This window comes from Humulus lupulus, chromosome 3, assembly GCF_963169125.1.
Source record: "Humulus lupulus chromosome 3, drHumLupu1.1, whole genome shotgun sequence".
Lineage (NCBI taxonomy): Eukaryota > Viridiplantae > Streptophyta > Magnoliopsida > Rosales > Cannabaceae > Humulus > Humulus lupulus.
Genome location: NC_084795.1, coordinates 150,750,793 through 150,774,648, shown reverse-complemented (window position 1 = coordinate 150,774,648; position 23,856 = coordinate 150,750,793). Strand labels below are relative to the sequence as shown.

General features: G+C 35.7%; 3 protein-coding genes across 3 annotated transcripts; all 3 read right to left on the bottom strand.

Moving 5' to 3' along the window:
- Positions 1-2,251: 2,251 nt before the first annotated feature.
- LOC133825138 (uncharacterized) lies at positions 2,252-2,866 on the bottom strand. Its single transcript, XM_062258124.1, has one exon. It carries the CDS (start codon positions 2,864-2,866, stop codon positions 2,252-2,254), a length of 615 nt encoding a protein of 204 aa, XP_062114108.1.
- On the bottom strand, positions 2,866-3,651 carry LOC133825137 (uncharacterized). The gene has a single exon (XM_062258123.1). The coding sequence runs from the start codon at positions 3,649-3,651 to the stop codon at positions 2,866-2,868; it is 786 nt and encodes a 261-aa protein (XP_062114107.1).
- Positions 3,652-3,991: 340 nt separating this feature from the next.
- On the bottom strand, positions 3,992-5,605 carry LOC133825135 (uncharacterized). Its single transcript, XM_062258122.1, has 2 exons — positions 4,813-5,605; positions 3,992-4,524 (listed from the first exon to the last, which is right to left on the bottom strand). Exons 1-2 carry the CDS (start codon positions 5,603-5,605, stop codon positions 3,992-3,994), a joined length of 1,326 nt encoding a protein of 441 aa, XP_062114106.1.
- Between the last annotated feature and the right edge of the window lie 18,251 nt (positions 5,606-23,856).

Sequence of the window (23,856 nt, the reverse complement as noted above, 5' to 3'; positions counted from 1 at the left end):
GGTCCTAAATGATAGAGATCTCATTTCTTTAATTAATATTAGTTTACAGAAATATCATTTACAAGGAACTATGTGTTTTAAGGATAAAATACAATGAGGGGTAAAATGGCATTTTAGTCCCATCTTATTGTAGAACGTCTACAGAGGATTAAGTGACAATTATGGTTGTAATAATGGATAGTTAATAGCGTATCTATATTTGTTATAGAGCGTTTTATAAATTCAAGAGTGCAATTCCGAATCTTTAGTGGAGTCACGAGGAATTAATAAGTTAGTAAATTTATTGTTAGATTTATGATAACTTATTGGAGATTGATTTCATAGGCCCATGGTCCCCACTCTACCTTGGATAAAATCATCTAGATAGTCTCAATTAATTGATTTAATTATCAATTAGAATTATCAAAGTTGACCAGGTCAATTTTGGATAGTTTCACAAAGTTATGTAATTTTGAGAAGAAAGAGAAATTAGGGTAGATTTATTAATTAAGATAAATTGGTATCTAAATTAATAAATAAGTTTAAATGAAGGTTCAAATTATAAATAATTAATTTGATAAATGATTTAAATAATTATTCAATTAATTAAATCGATAGAAAATAATACAAGCCTTGATTTTAAGTCCAATGGGCTTATAATCAAATGGGAAATTTCACGGGTCTAAATCCCATGATAATTTCGACCTAGGAATGTTAATTGGCTATTATATTATTTATTTTTTAATTAAATAAATTACCTAATTGAGTCCGTAAAAAAATGTTAAGAGAGAATTGAAACGATAAGTCAAGTCACAAGATGATAGACACTAATTTTCTGATAGGGTTTAGATCCTCTCTAAGCATAAGTCATTTTCTAAGCCTTACTGTTTTTTTCTCTTCTTCTCTTTGTATCTATCTCATGTGTTGAGAATTTCCCACTCTAGTCTAGGTGATTCCAAGGATACTTTGGAAGGCTCTGAAGAAAATTGAAGATCGGTTCAGTTTCTTGGTAATACTCTGCGACAGAAAGAATACAAATGTTAGAGAAACTGAAGGAATGACTCATTCAATCTGCTGCGTATAATGTAAGTATCCTTATCATTATTTCTCTTTGAATTCAATTTTAGAAATATGTTCTAGGTTATCTCATATTAATTTCTTTAATATTAGATCTACATGAAAATAAATAAAGATCTTGTATAAGTTTTCCAACAACTGGCTTAGAGCCTTTGGTAATCTTTATTTTCATACATGAACATGTTAAAAATTGAATTATTTGATGTGTTTGAATAATTGGATGGATTTTCATGTTTTTATGAAGCATATTGATTTTATGTGATTATTAGCAATTTTTAGGTTATTTTGTTGTGTTTTCTATGCCATTAGCTTTTATATATGTTTTATTTTGTGAAAACATGCTAAAAATTAATTAGAAAACGTTTTTGGTTTGAAAAGTTTCACAAAAAAAATTTCCGGAAAATTTTGTTCTGGCTGCCCATGCGTGCGCACATCCGCGCACACCACCCTCCTGCGCGTGCGCACCACCGCGCGTCACCCCTCCCCGTGCGCTTGCACGCGATCCCCTCCCTGCGCCCGTGCTTGCGTGCGACCCGCTAGTTGCGCGCGCGCCCATGCGCGCATCATCCAGCCACCCGCGTGTGTCCTTCAGCAGCCAGAAGCTTCTCCGTGCACGCAACTCGGCCAGGGTGAACAGTGCCCGTCACCGATATTTTTTTTAAGAAAATTAATGAAAATAAAAATTGTGAAATTTGATTATTTATAATCACAGAAAAAAATATCATATTTGTTTTTGCATTTAATTTTTTTTTAAAATAAGATATTTTTGTTGGTTAAGATTTAAATAATTAGATATTTTCAACAAAGATTCAACTTCAAATTTAAAAATAGACTTACAACTTAATTTTAAATCTTTTAAAATATTGAAATATTAGAATTAACATATCAGATATTTAAGATATTTTATTTTAAATACTTGATATTTTTTATTAAATCTTTTTTTGAAAATATGAATATCTGTGTATTCTATAGTTTTTACTATTTAAATTATTTGAAATTAGTTACTTAGATATTTTTATGGATATTTGAATTTGTTTAACTATTTTAAGATATTTTAGGGTTGTTATAACTATTAATATTTTAATTTTTTTAAATGGTTAAAATATTTGATTATTATTTTTTTTGATCAAAAAGAAAATTCATTGATCAACCAAACTGAGTCATACAAAAGGGAGCAAGAGACAACCCTCAGAACTTACAAAGATTTTACAAATTCAAACATTTGCCTTTCTCTAGTAGATAGGTGCCTAGAATTTACATTAAGGATTCTAGCTTTGAGAGCTTGCCTAATCAGATTATCTATTTTATAGACAGTGAAACAACTATCATTAAAACAGTAAGTATTTCTATTATACCAGATATAATAGGTACAAGCAGCAAGAGAAGCAGCCACTATATGAAGAATCCAGTCTGACTTCCATTTAGACAGCCAAGCAATCAAGTTCTCATAATTTCCAGGCCAAGAAACCCCTCCTAGCCAACCTAAAATCAGCTGTAATACCTTTCTAGAGAAGATGCAGTCAAAGAAAAGATGACCATGGCTCTCCTCAGCAAGGTCACAAATTGGACAGTGAACATTAACTACTGGTATGTGATGAGCAACCAGTAAGTCTCGAGTTAGCAAGTGATGATTAACAGCCTGCCACAGAATAAAACTATGCTTAGGCACTGAAAGCTTACACCAAACTGGTTTAGCATAACCAACATTCTCATTCCTCAGGCGCTGATTATAAAAGGATCCCAGGTGAAACTTTCCTTTGATCACTCCAGCCTGCAAGTCAGATTTCGAGATGGACTGACAGAAGGTCATCATTTTCCTCTAGTACCAGCTGAAATCAGCCTTAGGTCTATAACTCCAAATTCTACCTCCTTCAGATATACACAGTTAACCCACTTGACCCAAAGCGAGTCTTGTTTAGCTTCAATTGCCCAAATATACTTAGCAAGTTTCAGCTTATTCCAAATAGCCCCCTCCCGAAATCCTAAACCCCCAAAAGGCTTAGGCCGACAAACTTGCTCCCAAGAAGTGAAGTGAAATTTACTATGGGAAGCACTCTCACCCCAAAGAAATTGACAGAAAAATTTATCAATGTCCTTCACAACACTCTGAGGAAGCATGAATATGCTCATCCAATAAGTTTGAATACCCATTAGAACCGAATGAACAAGCTGGACTCTACCCGCATAAGAAAGATGGCGACTGGACCAAACATTGAGACGCAACTGAATCTTTTTAAAAATAACATCACAATCTGCTGATTTCCATTTGGTTGGTCGAAGGGGAACCCCAAGATACTTCAGAGGAAAATAGCCCTCAACAAGCTTTGAACAAACCATAATTCTCGATTTAATCTCTGCAGAAACACCTCCAAAGTATATGTGAGATTTTGAGTAATTAATCATTAAGCCCGAGGACTTACCAAACTCAGCAAAAGCCTCACTAAGAACCTGAACAGAAGAAACAGATCCTTTGCAAAATATAATGAGATCGTCAACAAAACAGAGATTAATAAGATTCAAAGACTTGCACATCGGATGAAACCTGAAATGATTGTCCTTTGAAGCCTTAATCAAAATGCGAGTGAGATACTCCATCACTATGATAAATAATAAAGGGGATATGGGGTCTCCCTGCCGAAGCCCCTTCCCACCTTTAAAATTCCCTTGAATCCTACCATTCAAAACCAGAGAATAAGATGATCCCCTCAAGCCTTGCTCAAATCCCAATCTATAAAACAACTCGGGAAACAAAACATATTAAGTAAATTTTCCAAGAAATCCCAATCTATAGTATCATAAGCCTTGCTTAAATCTAACTTCATAGCACAACGAGGCGAGTTGTTCTTCCTATTATATTCTTTAATCAGATCTTGTAAAATGAGAACATTGTAAGCCAAGGATCTTTGTATGATAAATGCTCCCTGATTTAGATTAATCAGAGAAGGGAGATCCACTGCCATACGGTTACAAAGCATTTGTAAAAAGTGTTGCAGCAAGCTATAGATCTGTATTCAGTAGCGTTTGATGGCTGGTCTACTTTCGGGATGAGTGAGAGGATAGTGTCATTGAGAGCCGAAGGAATTTTGCCAGAGATGAAGAAATCTAAAATAGCCACAGAAATTTCCTTGCCAATATCTTTCCAAAGCACTTTGAAGAATCCCGCTCCATAACCATCCAGGCCAGGAATTTTGACTGAATTTATACTAAACATGGCTGAACGAACTTCATGGTAAGTAAAAGGTTTTATTAGATGCAGCTGGTCATCCAAACTCAACACAGGGCCATTACTAATACACTTAGAATCAATCTGACCCGAAGCTCTGCTAGCATTGCCCAAATGATTCTTAAAGTGGTGAAAATAATAATCTACAACCTTAGCATAATCTTCCACAAAACACTCATTAGCATCAACATAAGAAATAATGTGATTGGATAGCTGCCTCTTTTTCAAACTAGCATGAAAATACGCTGAATTTTCATCACCAAGTTATCTTGCTTTTTTGGCGAATATAACTAGAATAAATCTTTTCATGCCTGAAGAAAACTTGCTGCGCCTCCTTTTCTTTTGACAATTAATCAGCATTTAGAGGATCAGAACAAAACTCATTTTTGGCCAGCTGGTATTTAGATTTGCTCTCCTCGTAATTACAAGCAACATCGCCCATAGTTCTCTAATTAAACTTTTTGAGAATATGCTTAAGTCGAGTGAGTTTACCAACAAGACGAAATAACCCCTGCCCCTTAAAAGGAAGAGACCAATTATGAAGAACAACTTCCTTGAATTTTCATGAACAGCCCACATGTTGAAAAACTGAAATGGCTTCACTCCCCTACTATGGAAATCCCCTTGTTTAATCAACAAATAGCAATGATCATAAATCACATCCCATTGAACATATGATACAGGTAAAGGGAAGCTATCAAACCAGCTATCATTAGAGAACACTCTATCCATTTTGGAATATATCCGAGCTCCTCCGTCTTGTTTATTGGTCCAAGTGTATTTAGGGCCCAAAGTCTTCATTTCTGTAGCCTCTCCCAAAGCCAACCAATGGCGAGCATCCTCCATCTCTTTAACAGAAATAGATCTTCCACCAAGACGATCATCAACATAAAAGACTGCATTAAAATCTCCCATAATGAGCCAAGGGGTAACCGGTCTCTGAACATTAGCTAAGTTAGACCATAAACTTTTTCTTGTCTCCAGTTGATTCGAGCCATAGACAACTGATAGGAAATAAGTCAAGTTCACACCAACTAGAGAAACTCTGCAATGAAGCAACTGAGAAGTTTCCTGAATAACTTCTATCTTCATCATATGGGCTTTCCAAATGAGTAAAATACACCCCTCCACCACAGAGCTACTATAAAACTTCCAACCAACAAATGATGAATTCATAAGATCCCTTATTCTATCCCCTTTTAATTTTGTTTCAATCAAAGCTCCAATACCAACTTTATTATTCCCGCAAACATCAAGAATTACTTGCTGTTTATTCTTACTATTTAAACCCCTAACATTCCAGCTCAAAGTGTTGTTGTTGTCCATTTAGATCAATGGGAAGGGTAATATCAGCTGCTTGTTGCTGGTTTGCCTATAAAATACTGAACGAGTTCCTATGCATTTCAGGTTGTGGTTTATCAACAGACTTCTTCATTTCAGCCTTTCAAGGGGTAACCCATTTAGATCCACTAGGATCTGATTGAATTCCATCCTGCTTAGTAACCCCAATAGGTTCTTGTTTGTTCTGGTGGCTGCTAATTGGAATATCAGCAGTAGTTTCACTTGCTGTCGTAGTAACTGGATTAGCCTGGTTTGAAGGCTTTGAATTCTTCTTTATAACAGTTGGAGAATGCTTACAGACAGTAGAAAAATGACCCAATTTCTTACAGTTAGAACACTTAGTGGGGAGCCACTCATACTCAATGGCTGGCTCCATAATCTAACCTCTCTCATTTAGATAGTGGATATGCATAGGAAGATGTTCTGCAATCTCCATATCAACTAAGATTCTAGCAAATTTAATCATAGTCCTTGCTTTTGTGACCTTATCTACCATAATAGGAGTGCCAATCGTGCTAACTAGAGCACTCAAACAATTAACATCCCAATATTGCAGCCCAAGACCTGGTAAACGAATCCAAACAGGGACAGATTTGACGGACCTTATAGTTTCAACATCTGAAGACCAAGGTCTAAGAATTACTGGCTTCTTGTCAAAGTGAATCACTCCAGATTCAAGCACCATATCCCTAGTTGCCTCATCTCTAAATTGAACCATTGTGAATCCAGAATTCATCCGGGCCACACGATCAATTCCAAGATTACCCCAAATTCTCTTGAGAAATCCTTCAAAAACAGCCAGTGGCGGATTGGCCCCAATAACCATGCAAACCAGAGCAGATTTCCACTAAGACGCCTCCACTGCTATCTCATCAATATCTAATTGAGCCACCAGTTTACCATCTCGTTGGATCGGGTCCTGAAAATGGAGTTTCGTATATCCAAAATTAGGAATGGACTCCTTAAACTTAGACCAATTTTCTTTGGCCGAGTCTTGGAAAGATGGTCCTTCTACTTGAGCTGCCCAGGAGGCGGACCGAACTTTCTCATCAGTGTCATCTTGAGGCTCAAGATCCAGAAGCAATGGATAAAACGTCTCCTCAGGCACTTCTGCCTCCACTTCCGTTCTTTCTTCCTCTACAATCGGAGTATTGGAAGAAGGGAGCTCCGAATCAATCACTCTAGCAAGCTTCTGCACAGTCTTCTTCCTTCTCGCCATGGAGAGAGAGAGAGAGGTTGTAACCACGCTCGACTATTACTTTACTATTAAATATTTGATTATTGTTGTGACAACACAAGATATTTTTTATAAACAGTTAAGATATTGATTTTAAAATTTAAGATTGGTTAAATTTTGAAAAATATCATTTTTTTCAACCAATTAATAAAATATTTTTTTAATAAATGGGATCTAAATTAACTTTGCTTAATTGTTGATAAATCCTATTTAAATTAAATTAATATATTTTGTTTTTCAAATTAACCTAAAACTAAGTTGATTGTTGATAAATAAAATTTAAATTAACTATTGCTAATGGTTAATAAAATTCATTTAAATTGACTTATTTTTTTGTAAAAATTTAATTAATTTGAATTTTTTTGATAAATTCTAGAAATTAATTGTGGTATTTTTGCATAAATTCATAGAATTGCTCATATAGTAACATGATTAGGCCCATCCAATTATAACATGTTTGTTTGTACTATATGTGGCATTTTTGCAATTGGGCTTAGATGCTTATAGTGGCACATATGTTTGTTAGATATATGGATTTTGCCAAAGAAAATATTCATAAAATGATAGGTTTTATTTGGGCCCATTAGAAAATGTAAAGTTTAAATTCCTCTCTTGTGGGTGGTTCCACTTGTGAAGACCCATTTTCTTTGCATGACTATAGTGGGCCTAATCAATTAATAAAACGAAGGTTTAAATTCCTGTCTTTTGGACCTTGTATGGATCTTTGGGGGTCTTTGTAGTGGGAACGACATACTGGACCCAACCCTCCTCCATACAAGCCCAATTGTTAAGGCCTATTTACTTGAGTTGGACTTAATCGTATAGGTTTATTATATTAGTTAAACTTAAGTATTTATTAGCAACAAATTAGTTCTAAATTAATTGAATTTGTTTCAATGTGACACTTTAGAATTAATAGGAAATTATAGGACTTTGGTTTTAAAAATTTAATCTTACAATATTTTGGAGAACCAGTCATTAATTTTCAAAAATAATAAAATTACTATTTTTAATTTCATAATGAGCTTATTTTAAGAATTACATTCGATCTCCACCGTTGGTTTAACAAAGTCAATAGCTTTATGGGGACTCGAGATGTTTTTATTCGTCCCCCTATGGAAGGTGTTCATTGGTTATTTTGACAAGGTTAAATCTCGAAAGTTATATAATTATAGGTCAAATTCTACTAGACTCACCCCTACTACGGTGACTACTAGGACTAAATCTATTGATTATCAAAACCGTGGGTCTAGCTCATAAAATAAGAGATTATGCTTTCTTATTTTGATCAAATAGTAGGTTGTTAATAATGGTGTCCATTATTAAATAAGTTTACAACTTTATTTACCTAGTGGTATTTTTGACTCTCGCCAACCGGGACAAGGATATCATAGATTAGTTAAAACCCTAAAGAAATAGAGATGTGATTGTTTTTGGTATTTTTTTCTCATATCGTACATATTTTTTGTATATGTTTTGTTATTTCTTTAAGTTTAGAGTGAATATAAGTTTTATTGAGCGAAAGTGATTGATTTCTATTTTAGTGATAATTTGTAGTTTTAAGTTAAGTAATGGCTGTGTCTACTCCCATCCTTTCTCAACTTTCGATGGAGAAACTCACTGGAGAAAACTTCCCTAATTGGAAGTAGAATATCAACATAGAGTTTATTGGTGACAACTCTAAATTTGCCATGATTGAGGAATCCCCAGAACGAGCATCATGTCTGCACGTTCGTGATGGCACCATCAATGCTCTTGATGGCACCATAAATGCTTGGATAGCACCATCTCCGCACGTTCGTGATGGCACCATAAATTCTCGGATGGCACCGTGTCTGCACGTTCGTGATCAACTCAACTATGGTCTGATGCAGCTCTTGAACGAGCTTCAGATTTTTGAGCCTATCATGGGCGGACCTAGTAAAGGAGGAGAAAATAAGACTACTGTTGCTACTGCTGAACTAGCTAAGACTAAAGCTAACCTAGCTTCATCTTCGAAAGCTGGAAACAAGAGGAAAGGTGGACAAAACAACAACCCAAAGCCTGAAAAGGCTGCAAAGACGAGTGCCAAACCAAGTTCACAGACGCCTAAGGGGAAGACCAAGAAAAAAAAGAAAGGAAAAGATAAGTGTTTTCACTGCAAAGAGAAGGGGCATTGGAAACGAGATTGCCCCAAGTTTCTAGCAGTAAAAAACAAAGGTAATGATTATAGTTCATTTATCTTGGAAACATGTGTTTTAGAGAATGATAAATCAGTTTGGAATATTGATTCTGGATCTACAAACCATGTTTGCAACTCTTTACAACTTCTTGAATCGTGGGAGGAAGTGGATGAAGGCGACTTAAAGCTTAGAGTTGGGAATGGAGCGTTTGTTGCAGTCCAAGCTAGAGGAAGAGCTCATCTGAAGTTCAGAATAAATACTTAATTTTGAACGATGTAATTTTTATTCCAAATTTTAGTAGAAATTTAATTTCAAATAACTTTCACAAGTTCTAATATATCTATTTCCTTCAATGGATCACAATTGTGTATTGCATGTTTGGAAAACAGGCTTTATATTCTGCAAGCTAACGACCCTCTCGTACTTAACAAAGATTCATTCAAAGTAGCTAAATCTAGGACCAATAAATGTCAATAGACCAATGATGAAAATATGACGTATTTATGGCACTTGAGACTAGGTCACATTGGCTATGATAGGATTCAAAGACTTACAAAGGACCGGCCTTTCAGGGAACTCACCTTAGGTGAATTACCTGTCTGTGAATCTTCTCTAGAAGGCAAACTGACAAAGCGTCCATTCTCTGCAAAGGGTGATAGGGCCAAAGAACCACTTGGACTTGTGCATTCAAATGTTTGTGGACCTTTGAATGTACAAGCCAGGAGTGTTTTTGAGTATTTCATCACTTTCATTGACGATTACTCTAGATACTCATGTCTTTACATAATGCATAGGAAATCAGAAACATTTTCAAAGTCTTAGGAATTCCTAGCAATGGCTCAGAACCAATTAGGTAAAATGTTAAATATCTTGCGATCTGATAGGGGTGGAGAATATTTGGATATTCAGTTCCAAGATCATTTAACTCAACTTGGGATTTTAACACAACTTACTTCCCCAGGTACTCCGCAACAAAATGGTGTAGCGGAACGCTGGTTCAGAACTTTATTGGAAATAGTTCGATGCATGCTTTGTTACTCAACTTTACCAACTTCATTCTGGGGACATGCAATAGAAACCGCGAACGACATTCTCAATGTCATGCCATCGAAATCAATCCCGAAAACACCTTTAGAACGCTGGAATGGATGTGAACCTGGTTTACGCCATTATAGAATCTGGGGTTGTTCCGCCCAAGTCCTGAGTAAAAAGGAAGGAAAGCTAGAAGCACGAACTGATGTTTTCATGTTTGTTGGCTCTCCTCAAGGTACTCGGGGTGGACTTTTCTATAATCATTCAGAAAAGAAAGCTTTTACTTGTATGAATGCTACTTTTCTGGAAAATTACTATGTCCAAAACTTCAAACCACGCAGCAAAGTAGTTTTAGAGGAGCTGGTTAAAGAATTGACTCCAACCAATGTTCCATAGTCATCAACGCAAGTTAATGATAAAATTCCCACTATTCATGTCCAACCGACGCAAGTCAATTTAAATGAAGACAACAAAATTATTCCTAAGCAAACAGTCACGGAGCCTCGTCATAGTGGGAGGGTTTCTAGGAACCCAGTTTGCTATGGTTTGGATGGTGAAACAAATATGGATGTTGGTAATACTAGTGATGATGATTCGTTGTCTTTTAAATAAGCAATGGCTATCCTTGAAAAGGAACTATGTCTCGAAGCCATGAAACAGGAAATGGAGTCCATGTACTCAAATTCCACATGAAGGATTTGGGTGAAGCAAGTTCTGTTCTAGGTATGCAGATCATCAGGGATAGAAAGAACAGACGCTTAACTCTATCTTAAGCAGCGTACATAGATAAAGTGCTTGAACCTTTCTCAATGAAAAATTCCAAGAAATGACGTTTCCCGTCTCGCCATGGAATTCATCTTTCAAAGAAGCAGTCTCCCCAGACTCCTGAAGAGGAAGATGCAAAGTGAAAAGTTCCTTATGCATTTGCAGTTGGAAGTCTGATGTGTGCCATGTTGTGTACTAGACCAAATATCTACTATGCAGTGGGCGAAGTGAGCAGATATCAGTCAAATCCAGGACTGGAACATTGGATAGCAGTTAAGCATATCCTGAAGTATTTAAGGCAGACTAGGGATTATATGACTCTACAAGGGTGGTGTTCTGAACCCTGTAGGCTACATCGATTCAAATTTTCAGTTTGATGTCGATGACAGGAAGTCTACTTCTGGAATGGTGTTTACTCTTGGGGGTGGAGCTGTGATATGGAGAAGCGTAAAGCAGTCTACAATCTCATATTCCACCATGGAGGCTGAGTACATAGCCGTGTCAGAAGCATCTAAGGAAATAGTCTGGCTAAAGAAGTTCTATTTAGAACTTGGTGTTATTCTAGCAATGGATAAACTGCTTGTGTTGTTTTGTGACAATACAGAAGCGATAGCCAACTCGAAAGAACCATGTAGTCACAAGAGGAGTAAGCATATAGAAAGAAAGTATCACATTATTCGAGAATATGTGGTCAGGGGAGATGTGAAGGTTATGAAGATTGTAACTAAAGATAATCTTACAGATCCGTTTATGAAGGCACCACCAGAAGCTACATTTGATAAGCATATCAAAGAAATGGGATTAGTAGAATTAAGGCATTAGTTTCATATAGTGCAAGTGGGAGTTTGTTAGGGTTTTATGCCCTAATTAAAACTCAAGTTCTTTGTATCTCATTTCTTATCAATAAAAGAATAGAAATGATTTTTTGACTTGGTCAATCACTTTTCTCTCATGTTTTATTTTCATGATTATTTATTTAATATAAACTTCGATTAAATCCCGAGAATATAGCTAATCGTATTTATAGTGACGTAATCATAGTGGAATATAAATATGATTATATGTTCAAAATAAGTTAGTCCTAAGATTAGTCAGTGTACAAGATTTACACTGACTTTCCAATCTACGATATGATTTACTTACACATTGTAGTGTTATGTTATTTTCAGAACATTTGCAACGTAGATAAGATAAGATGTATTTGTTACATCGGACTGGACCGATATTGACAGTAGATAGGATAAGTAAACATACCGATATTATCTTTTTTATTGATATCATATATTTCACCATAGGTCAATTCAATCTCAATTTTGAGTGGTTACTATTCTAACTGATTGTATTATTTAAGTTCTTTGACTTGCTCATTACCATCTTACCCTACGGACTAGCCCATACTTACATCTTGGGAACTCGGTAGTATAATTGAGTGGGAGTGTTAATCATAGATATGAACATCTATAGCTTTTGATGAAGAAGTGAAATGATGGTTTCCATTTAGTTTGGTTCAAGGTGTTAAATGATAGAGATCTCATTTCAGTAATTAATATTAGTTTACTGAAATATCATTTACAAGGAACTAAGTGTTTTAAGGATAAAATAGAATGAGGGGTAAAACGACATTTTAGTCCCATCTCATTGTAGACCGTCTATAGAGGATTGAGTGATAATTATGGTTGTAACTATGGATAATTAATAGCGTATCTATATTTGTTATGGAGCGTTCTACGAATTCAAGAGTGCAATTCAGAGTCTTTAGTGGAGTTACGAGGAATTAATAAGTTAGTAAATTTATTTGTTAGATTTATGATAACTTATTGGAGCTTAATTTCATAGGCCCATGGTCCCCACTGTACCTTGGATAAAATCATCTAGATAGTCTCAATTAATTGATTTAATTATCAATTAGAATTATCAAAGTTGACCATGTCAATTTTGGATAGTTTCACAGAGTTATGTAATTTTGAAAAGTAAAGAGAAATTAGGTCATATTTATTAATTATGATAAATTGGTATCTAAATTAAGAAATAAGTTTAAATCAAGTTTCAAATTATATAAGATTTAAATAATTATTTAATTAATCAAATCAATAGAAAATAATACAGGCATTGATTTTAAGTCTAATGGGCTTATAATCAAATGGGAAATTTCACGGTCCTATTGCCCATGATAATTTCGACCTAAGGCTGTTAATTGGCTATTATTTTATTGATTTTTAATTAAATAAATGACCTAATTGAGCCTATAAATGAATGTTAAGTGAGATTTGAAAAGATAAGTCAAGTCAAAAGATGACAGACACTGGTTTTCTTATAGATTTTAGATTCTCTCTAAACATTAGTCCTTTTCTAAGCCTTATTGTTCTTTTCTCTTCTTCTCTCTGTATCTATCTCATGTTTTGAGAATTACCCACTCTAGTCTAGGTGATTACAAGGATACTTTGGAAGGCTCTGAAGAAAATTGAAGATTGGTTCAGAATCTTGGTAATATTCTGCGACAGAAAGGATACAAGGGTTAGAGAAACTGAAGTAATGAATCATTCATTCCACTGCGTATAATGTAAATATTCTTATCATTATATCTCTTTGAATTCAATTTTAGAAACATGTTTTAGGTTATCTCATATTAATTTGTTTAATATTATATATCTACATTAAAATAAATAAAGATCCTATATTAGTTTCCTAAGACCTATCATATCTGTACTTAGAGCTAGAGACCTATTGCAGGGGGGATGCATAGGGTTCTTAGCTAGCATGGTGGATACCACTCAGGTCATGCTGGTGGGACCAGGACAGACCCGATTATTCTGTGAGTTTTTTGATGTATCTCCAAAGGATCTGCCAAGATTACCTTCACATAGGGAGATAGAGTTTGTGATTGAATTGGCACTAGGGATAGAGCCAGTGTCTAGGGCACCATATAAGATGGCTCCAGCAGAGCTGAAGGAACTAAAGGTTAAACTACTAGAATTACTAGACTTGGGTTTTATCAGGCCCAGTTTCTTGCCTTGGGGCGCACCAGTTCTCTTCGTGAAGAAGAAAGATGGTTCTCTAAGGATGTGTATCAATTATAGAGAACTGAACAAGTTGACTATCAAGAACAGATATCCTCTGGTAAGGAATGATGATCTGTTTGATCAATTGCAGGGTAGGACTCCAAGATAGATCTTCGATCTAGTTATCACCAGCTGAGAATCAGGGAGGAGGACATACCGAAGACAACTTTTCACACCAATTATGGACATTATGAGTTTTTGGTGATGTCATTTGGACTGACTAATGCCCCAACAACATTTATGGTTCTAATGAACATGGTGTTCAAAGATTACCTGGATTGGTTTGTGATCATCTTTATCGATGATATACTGAGATACTCTCAGTCAGAGACAGAACATGAACATCACCTCAGATTGGTACTACAGAGGTCGAGAGAACACAAGTTGTATGTAAAATTCAAGTATTGCGAGTTCTTGTTGCCACAGGTGACTTTCATAGGTCACATAGTCAGTAAGGATGGAATTATGGTGGATCAAGCGAAGATTGAAGTCGTCAGAGATTGGCAAAGACTGAAGAACACTTCAGAGATCAGAAGTTTCTTGGGATTGGCAGGTTATTATAGACGCTTTGTGGAGGCATTTTCCAAGATTGCGTCATCACAGACAGAGTTGACACGCAAGAATCAAAGTTTCATATGGCCAGACAAGTGTGAAGACAAATACTAAAAACTGAAGAAGAGTTTGATCACTGCTCCAGTTCTTAGTCTTCATACAGATCAGAACAAGTTTGTGGTTTATTGTGACACCTCGAGGCAGGGCCTAGGTTGTGTCCTTATGCAGACAGGGAAAGTGATTGGCTATGCATCACGTTAGCTAAGGGATTATGAGCAGAGGTACCCCAAACATGATTTAGAACTTCCAGCAATGTTTTTTTGCACGGAAGGTGTGGTGGCACTACTTATATGGTGAGAAGTGTGAAATATACACTGACCACAAGAGTTTAAAATTCTTCTTCACCTACAAGGATCTGAACATGAGGCAAAGATGTTGGTTAGAGTTGCTAAAGGATTATGATTGTGAGATCCTCTATCACCCTAGGAAAGCCAATGTGGTTTTAGATGCCTTAAGCTGGAAGGGACCAGGAAAGTTGTATAGTGCCAGGAAGATATCCAGGGAGTTAGCTGACGATATGACTAAAGCAGGAATTGAGTTAGTGGTGGGCCAATTAGCCAACATCACCCTGCAATCTACTCTTCCGGAGAGGATTAAGGAGAAGCAATTAGATGGCCCACAGTTGGGTAGAATAGAGTGGACGTCCTAACTGCGTCCTAACTATTGTAACTAAGGACTTTACAGTGTCAAGCATGTGCTTGTTGAGATATAAGGATCAAATTTGCGTTCTGATGGGCACGGTAGATTCTGGATGAATCTCATACTACCCCTTATTCTCTACATCCAGGCACAACGAAGATGCACGGTGGCCTGGGATGAAGAGGGACGTGACTGAGTACGTGGTAAGGTACATGACCTGTCAGCAGGTCAAGGCAGAGCATCAGAGGCCAGGATGGTTGTTACAGCCTCTAGATATCCCAGAGTGGAAGTGGCAGGGCTTCATGATAGATTTCGTGGTAGGATTGCCTAGGACAGTGGGCCAACATGATTCAATTTGGGCCATCGTGGATCGGTATACGAAATCAGCTCAGTTTCTACCATTGAGGATGAATTACACAGTTGATCAGTATGTAGATCTCTATTTGAGAGAGATAGTTCACGTTCATGGTACTTCGAGGTATATCATGTCTAGATGGGATTCTAGCATGTGTATTGGACTTTAAAGGGTCTTGGAGTAAATATTTGGCTCTGATTGAGTTTTCCTATAACAATAGCTACCAATCTACTATTGGAGTGGCACCTCATGAGATGTTGTATGGTAGGAAGTGTAGATCGCACATTCACTTGGATGAGATGGGTGAGAGGAAATATTTATGTCCTAAGGTATTTCAGAGGACCACTGAAGCTATTGAGAAGATTACAGCTCGGATGCTCGCATCTCAGAGTAGACAAAACAGTTATTCACACCCAAAGTGGAGGAACGTGGAGTTCTAGTTGGGAGACTATGTCTTCCTTAGGGTTTCAACATTGAGAGGGGTGAAGAGATTTGGGAAGAAGTTCAAGTTGAGCCCTAGGTTTGTGGGACCATTGGAGATCCTGGAGAGGATCGGTCAGGTGGCTTACAAGTTGGCCTTACCCACTGCACTGTCTAGTGTGAACAATGTATTTCATATTTCCATGCTGAGGAAGCATGTATCATATGGGACTCATGTATTGAGTTATGATGATCTAGAAGTTGAGGCAGGATTGTCCTATGAGAAGCAACCAATTCAGATTTTAGATAGCAAGGACAAGGTCGTGAGGAACAAGACTATACCTTTAGTCAAGGTATTATGGAGGAATAGCAAGGTCGAGGAAGTGACCTGGGATCTGGAGACAGATATGTAGACTTAGTATCCCGAGCTGTTCAGGTAAAATTTCGAGGACGAAATTTCTATAAGCAGGGGATATATTTGGAGTTAGTGAGATTAGGAGGGGATATCGGGGACTTTGACCATTTTTCCCTCGAGGACGCTTTTGGTACCCCGAGCCTCGGGATTAGCTTAAGAATACTTAAGCCTTAAGAAGCAAAACCAAAGACAACAAACACTGAGCTTCTCCCTCACTCCCAACCGACTTAAGGGCTTAGGATCGGTTTTACTTCCCAGTTTAGTGGAATTCGACGTACTAGAGGGTAGGACTCGGTCCAGAAGCCTTTATTTTCTCGTTATTGACAGGATCCTATAGTATGGTTGTGACTAGGTTATCACTAGGGTCTTGGAACCGGGATCGTGCTTACGTTATATTGCGCTATACTCGGACCTGAGGTAAGAAAGCTGCACCCAATACGTTATATATGTGAACAGGGCTTGGCCCAATTGCTCATTATAACTTCAATAGGGAACGGGCCCTTGATAATGTACGTATTGGATTTATGATTGCGTTTGTTGGTTAAACATACTTGAATATTCAATTTCTGGCTTAGTGTTATATGATTGTTAGCATGGTTTGCGTAGCTAGGGCTCAGCCTCGTTAGGGAACATGGTTATTACTATATTTGCATTTAATTGATGGTGTTATATGATTAATATGTATGCATACTTGTATTGTCTGAAGTATGCTTATTTGTAGCTGTATTTGAATACCTAGTTTAGGGCTTGACTTATTAGTCGAGGGTGGCAATAGCGCACTGCGCGCTGGTCGAATGGCTTAGGCGCAATCAGCAACGTACTATTACGTTGGCCGACCCTATGGTCGTTGGAAAAAAAAATGTTTGGCTAGCTCTATGGCTAGTAACTCAGAGCTAAGGGCGAGGGCCCCAGGTGACTCTATGGTCACATAGCTAGGGCATAGGGCCCCAGGGTTGACTCTATGGTCAACTAATCAGAGTAGCGGGCCCCAGAATGGTCCAATTATCATTTATTTGTAATTGTATGCATGCATGAGTAGGTTATTACTGCTGGGCATGCTAGATATGTATGTAGAACCTGCATTTACTGTTCATGCACAAGTTTAAGTTTTCTTGCTGAGCCTTGGCTCACTAGTGCTATATGGTGCAGGTAAGGATAAAGGAAACCTTGACCAGCCATGAATTGGAGAGCTTCGGTGGCGACATGTACATATGCAATTGCTCATCCACCACGACCGAGGATATCTCAGAGGAACTGGGGTTGTATCCCTAATTTTGCTGCTTAGGTCTGCCAGTTGTAACTTTTGATGTATATACACCCTTTTAAACGTTTGTTTGTAATAGTTTGGGATCCCATATATGTATGAAGCTTTTTAAATGAAAAGTCAATGGTTCCTTTGACAAAAAAAAATTTAACCCTAACCCTTGACGTTAACCTTAGTTACACATCTATAACCAAATGACTTGATTAGCAAGTCTAACACTATTTAAAGTACACAGTGTAACAGTCCTGGATTAGGAGGACGTTACATAAGGATACTTACATAGTTAAGATAATGATGTATTTACATAGTTAAGGCAAGAATTATACATTTTAATCTTGTAACTTTAGCTTTGTAATATATTGAATTATGTTGATTTTGTATGCTAGGTTATTTTGTTTAGACTATATTGTAATTAGAAAATTTTGAATGAATGTAGAGATTTAAAGCAGGGAAAAATTACCCATTTTCTGTGTGGTAAATCAGTTCAAAACATTATGTTTTCTCATGTATCACATATCACAATGTTTGCTTAAAACTTGCTGTCTCATGTTACAACATTTTCACAGCAATTGTCGTCCCCTGTGGTACATGGGACGACAATTTTATTTGAACTGTTGTCTCTTTCTTGTACATGGCACTACACTTCATGGTACAACAATATCAGAATTGTTGTATGAACATTCTTACCACAGTTTAAAACTGTGGCACCATGTCCATTTTTTAGTAGTGAATATTAATTTATACTAAATTTATTTTAATGGCAATAAAAGAATATTTTAACTGTTAAAAAAAATTTAAGCCCAAAAATCCCAAAATCCCAAAATACCAAAAATAAAATTAAAATGTTTAAAATAACTAAAAATTAACAATTTCTAAGTCTAAGAAAATTAAGAAAATATAATCAAAATTGCACTTATCACCTCTTTAAATAGTATAGGAACCCTCATTGGGTTCAATCAATGAGATTAATGCATTTGTTTTAAATTTTAGAGAAAAAAACACGTCATTGTACGGTCCCATATGGATGGCCTAGGCAACGCATTGCCTGCACCCAGGTGATGCATCGCCTGTGTATGGTTTCATAGGACCAGTGATGCAACGTAGGTCCCTCTGACTTTAGGCCCAAAACATGTTAGAAAACATCCCCAAATGTCTCAAAAAAATTTCGGTACTCTTATACACTCCAAAGAAACCCTTTGGACCCAAAAAATGATTTATAAATGCCTATTCCAAAAGTCAACTCTCGCATTTTGCATCTCTTCATGCCTAACCAATTTAATTTTGTATTTAACCAAGCATATGAATCCCCCACCGAGTTAAATACTTCCTCAATCCTCTAGCCCGAACGATATTAATGCATAAAATAAAGTACCTTTTGGATTTGCACTTTATCTTAGTGAAAACACTACAAAGCTTTTATTGAAATGCTAAGTTATTCTTAAAAGATTAAACACAATTTTTCTAGTGATAAAAATATGTAATGTCTCACACACCTCTACCTGATAACTCATGTATTTCCAACTTTTCACGCTTAGCACTTTTATGACCTTGTGCTCATCCATTCATTAACCATTCGGAGAGAAAACTCCTACTCTCTTAAGAGGCAGAACCACCTCTAGATTCACATAGGAGAAATTCTTACAGCATCTTTGCTCCCTTTAGAGATGTTTGGTTCTCTTCAACTGAATTTCATTAAAAGCCAACGACTTTACCATCATGATCGGTAGCAACTAACATTAACTCATTCTAGATGGGACTTTTAAGTCATTAATGTTGCAACCATTCCCTTATCAACAACTTGTTCTTACCCATTGAACTCTATACTTGATGTATACAGGTTTCAAGTTCGGTTGTCATCATTGGGAAATCAATTGGTCAAGGAGTTTTAGTCCATCTCTCTATTTGTAGAACTCTCCTTCCAAGAGGTTTGGTAAATGGATTTGCCAAGCTCTCGCAAGATTTGACATACGAAATTGATATGATACTCTTATCAATTGATTCTCTCACATAGTCACATCTTAGACTTATATGTCTAGATACCCTATTTTATATTTTGTTGTAAGCTTTAATCAAAGCGTCTTTATTTTCACAATGTATCGAGATCGTCAATACATCCACCACATTTTTTGGTATCTCCATCATAAGATCTCTTAGCCACTCGGCCTCTTTTCCAGTTGGCGCTAGAGCTACAAACTCAGACTCCATGGTTGAGTGAAATATACATGTTTGTTTCTTAGATCCCCAACAAACAACACCCACACCAAGGGTGAACACCCAACTGGTTGTGTAGAGATTATCTCCTACACCGGATATCTAACTTCCATCGGAATATCTTTCAAGTATCTTAGGAAACTTAGAATATTGGAGGAATAACTCTTTGGTACTTTGAAGGTATCCAAATACTCTTTCCACGACCTTCCAATGTTTGATACTTGGATTGCAAGTAAACCTACTTAGTTTACTAACCGCAAATGCCATATTCGCTCTAGTATAATGTACAACATACATCAAATTTCCAATTGCACTTGCATACTCTAGTTTAGCCACCGCTCTCACCTTCATTTTTTTTTCAAGCTTTAGACTTGATTCAAAGGGTGTGTTTGCCTCTTTGATATTAAGATGACCAAACTTTTCAAGCATCTTCCCAATATAATGAGTTTGACCTAAGACATATCCATCCACATTTCATCTAACATTGATACCTAGTATGGCATCGACCACTCCAAGGTCTTTCATTTTTAAAGTGAAAGATGGAAACCTCTTCATTTCTAATATTTCTTTTATGCCATTACTTAATATTAACATATCATCAACATATAGATACACCAAGATGACACAGTCATCACAATTCTAAGAATATAAGCACTTGTCTGCATTGTTGTGTCTACACCCATCCGAAACAAAATGGCTTCATTAAACTTCTCATGCCATTGTATTGGTGCTTGTTTCAAATCATATAATGATTTAACAAGCTTATACACTATATGTTCATTTTCCCATAGAACAAACCCTTCTGGTTGTTCCATGTAAACCTCCTCATCAAGGTTACCATGTAGGAATGTTGTTTTGACATCCATTAAATGAACATATAGGTTGTGTATTGATTGTTAGGTTTTGTGCCTTAAAACCTGTGAAAAGACATTTTTATTAATTTAAATAAAAGTACATTTTCATTATATTTGAATATTATAATTATTGTTTTGAATAATTGTTATAAATATCATAAAATTCCAAATTCATTTATGAGAATATGATCCGTATGCGTACGAGAGAATTAAGATCATATATAATGAATAAAATAGTCAGCAACAAATAAAAGTATGGAATCTTCTTTAATGAATGGTTGCCAGTACGGTTCACTAAGCATATGGGACGCAAGTAATCTAGATTCAGATTACTGATGTGGATAGACATCTTGGTATATGTACTTTATATAATAGTGATTATATATGACATGACCGATGTGAATTAATTATCTTTATAAACTTACCATTTGCCATAAAGATATAATTCATATCTTAATAGATGATTATTTGTAGACCAGTCTAAATCACGAGTTATCATGAATTCCTTCTTATGTTTATCGGGTCTTTTGATTCATTCGTTAAGGTCTCTTAATATAATGAGGCTAATGAATTTTTTTTTGAGATTCAATATCATGAATGGCTGGGAACATGATTTTACAATAAATGAATCAATGTTTTCCTAACAAATCGAATATTGGTTCCCTTAAGGGTTAATTTTGGGACTGAATTGTTATTGAGCTCAAATATATAATATGATTATATATTAATTATTCATTGGTGAGTTAACCGTACATAAGGAACAAGAGGTAATTAGAAAGGTAAAATGGGAATTCTTGACCAACTCTAATTAGCAAATCAACAAATGGAGGACATAACTACATTTATTGATTACATTAATGTACTACAAGAGAAAACTCTATAAATATAATTCTATAATTACTTAGAGCGCAATTTCATATTTATAGTGGAGTAATAATGAAATTAATAAATAAGATTATTGAATTAAAGAGTTTAATTAATAATTTGGCTTATTGGAGCTTCGTATTATAGGTCCATAGACCCCGAGTCGCCTCTGGCCTACTCTGTCAAGGGTAAGGATTTTACAGGCAAGATTAATGAAGAAAATGATTAAATTGCAAATGAATTAATTTTTCAGGGAAAATTGATAATTATCTGCAGTTAATTAGTTATGAATTAATTAATTATTTAGCTAATTAGTTTTTATTAAAAAAAACATTATATTAGTTAAAATAAATATTAATCAATGTTTGGATTATTAATAAAGAGAGTTAATTATTATCTTAGTATAAGATAATTATTTAAACTGATAGTTTTTAAGATAAGTTTAATTACGAATTAACTGATATTTATGTTTGAGAATAAATATATTGCCTTAAAATTAATTAAATAAACAAATAAGAAAAATTGGGGAGGCTATAATAGTGGCACATGCCACTCACTGTCTAGCACAGTGAGTGACACCACTTTGGTGCCAGCCTATCCCTGGGATTTGAACTTTGAATTTCAAATTTATTTGTTTATTCAATTATTTAATTGTTAGTTTTTATTTTTATTTAAATAAATGATTAAATTAAATTATAACTGATCAGTTTTGAATTAATAAAGAATTTTTTATTTTATTTTATCTTTATAAACCTAAAAAAGCAGTTGTTAATGGTTGTTATCAAACTCTCTTATAAAAGTATTGATATAATTTTTTAGGCCTGAAAATTCTAGAACTTTGTACAGGCCTTCTCACTTCTCCAAATTCTCTAGATCTCATGTGTTGAGAACATCTATAGAGACTAAATAATCAACTTGTGAATCCTATGTGCCCACACACTTCCTTGTGTGTTAGAGGAACGACTTGAAAGGCTAAGGTGTGAGTCTTCACTGGATAGGAAGATCGTTAATATACTAAAAGACTCAAGGAAACTTGTAGGCTTCAAGAGGTAATTTCCTTTTCCTTGTATGTGTTGATTTTATTTAGTAGGTTAGGGACCCTGGAGTAAGTAAAATCCCTTGTTTGGGATCCTACAACAGTGGTTGTCGGTTGACAACCGAAGTGACTCTGTACGAGTTATTGTGAGATAGGAAGTGAATATCATCCATTTCTTGGGATGAAATGGAATGAAGGAAGTATTTTGCACCTCGGACGGTTCAGAGGATTAATGAAGTTATTGAGAAATGTTAGAGTGGGAATATCAGCTTATAGAAAAGATAGAAAAGCTAAACAAATCCAAATATGGGACTGTGGAGGTCCAGGATTGGGGATCTTGTGTTTCTCTGAGTATCGCAGATTAAAGATATAAAATGATTTGGAAGAAATGGAAAATTAAGTCCTAGGGTTGTTGGACCTTTAAGATCCTGAAGGGGATTAAGCAAGAGGCCTATAGATTAGCCTTGCCCCAGCAATGACAGGGGTACATAGTGTGGTTTAGGTTTCAATGCTAGGGAAGGATGTGTTGAGTTTTACACCTGTCTGGGTTAAGAGACCCTAGGAATTGTAGCATAATTTATCTTGTAACGAGAAGCCAATGGAGATTCTTAATATAAAGATAAGAGTCTTATGGAGTAAGACCAATCCCCTAGTAAAATTTTGATAAAGAAATATTAATGTAGAGAATACGACTTTGCAGTTAGAGTCATATATGTGGGACTGGTATCCCGAGATGTTCAAGTAAATTTTGAGAATAAAATTTCTATGAGTGGATAATTGTAACGTCCCAATACTCCTAATACGGTTAATAATTTGGATTAGCGTTCTAGGAGGGCACGTGGAACAAATATGTTAATTATATTAATATATAATTGAGTATGCATGATTATGTATATTAAATGTGTTTAAAGACCCACTTTTGTTTAAAAAAAAGGGCATTTTTGTAATTTTGATCTGTTAAGGGTATATTTGTAATTTATGTGCTATATGCTTGTGACCACATGGTTATGTGGATATATTCATGATATTGGGCAGGAGTGGTTCCTCTTGAGAAATTTCAGTAGAAAAGTCACAACAGGGAAAAATACTTTGCTCAGAGGAGCCAAAGGGTATTTTGGAAATTTAACATATTTTTGGAATTTTGGTGAAGGAAATAAAAAAGTGTATTTCATATAGTTAAATTGGTGGAATAATTGTGTTTGATGGGTTTGGTTGATAATTTGATGATTAAGGTAATTAATGAGGAGGGGCATGTGGGTCATTTGAAACTTTGAAAGAAATGGCTAATTATAGATAGCCTTTCTCTCAATC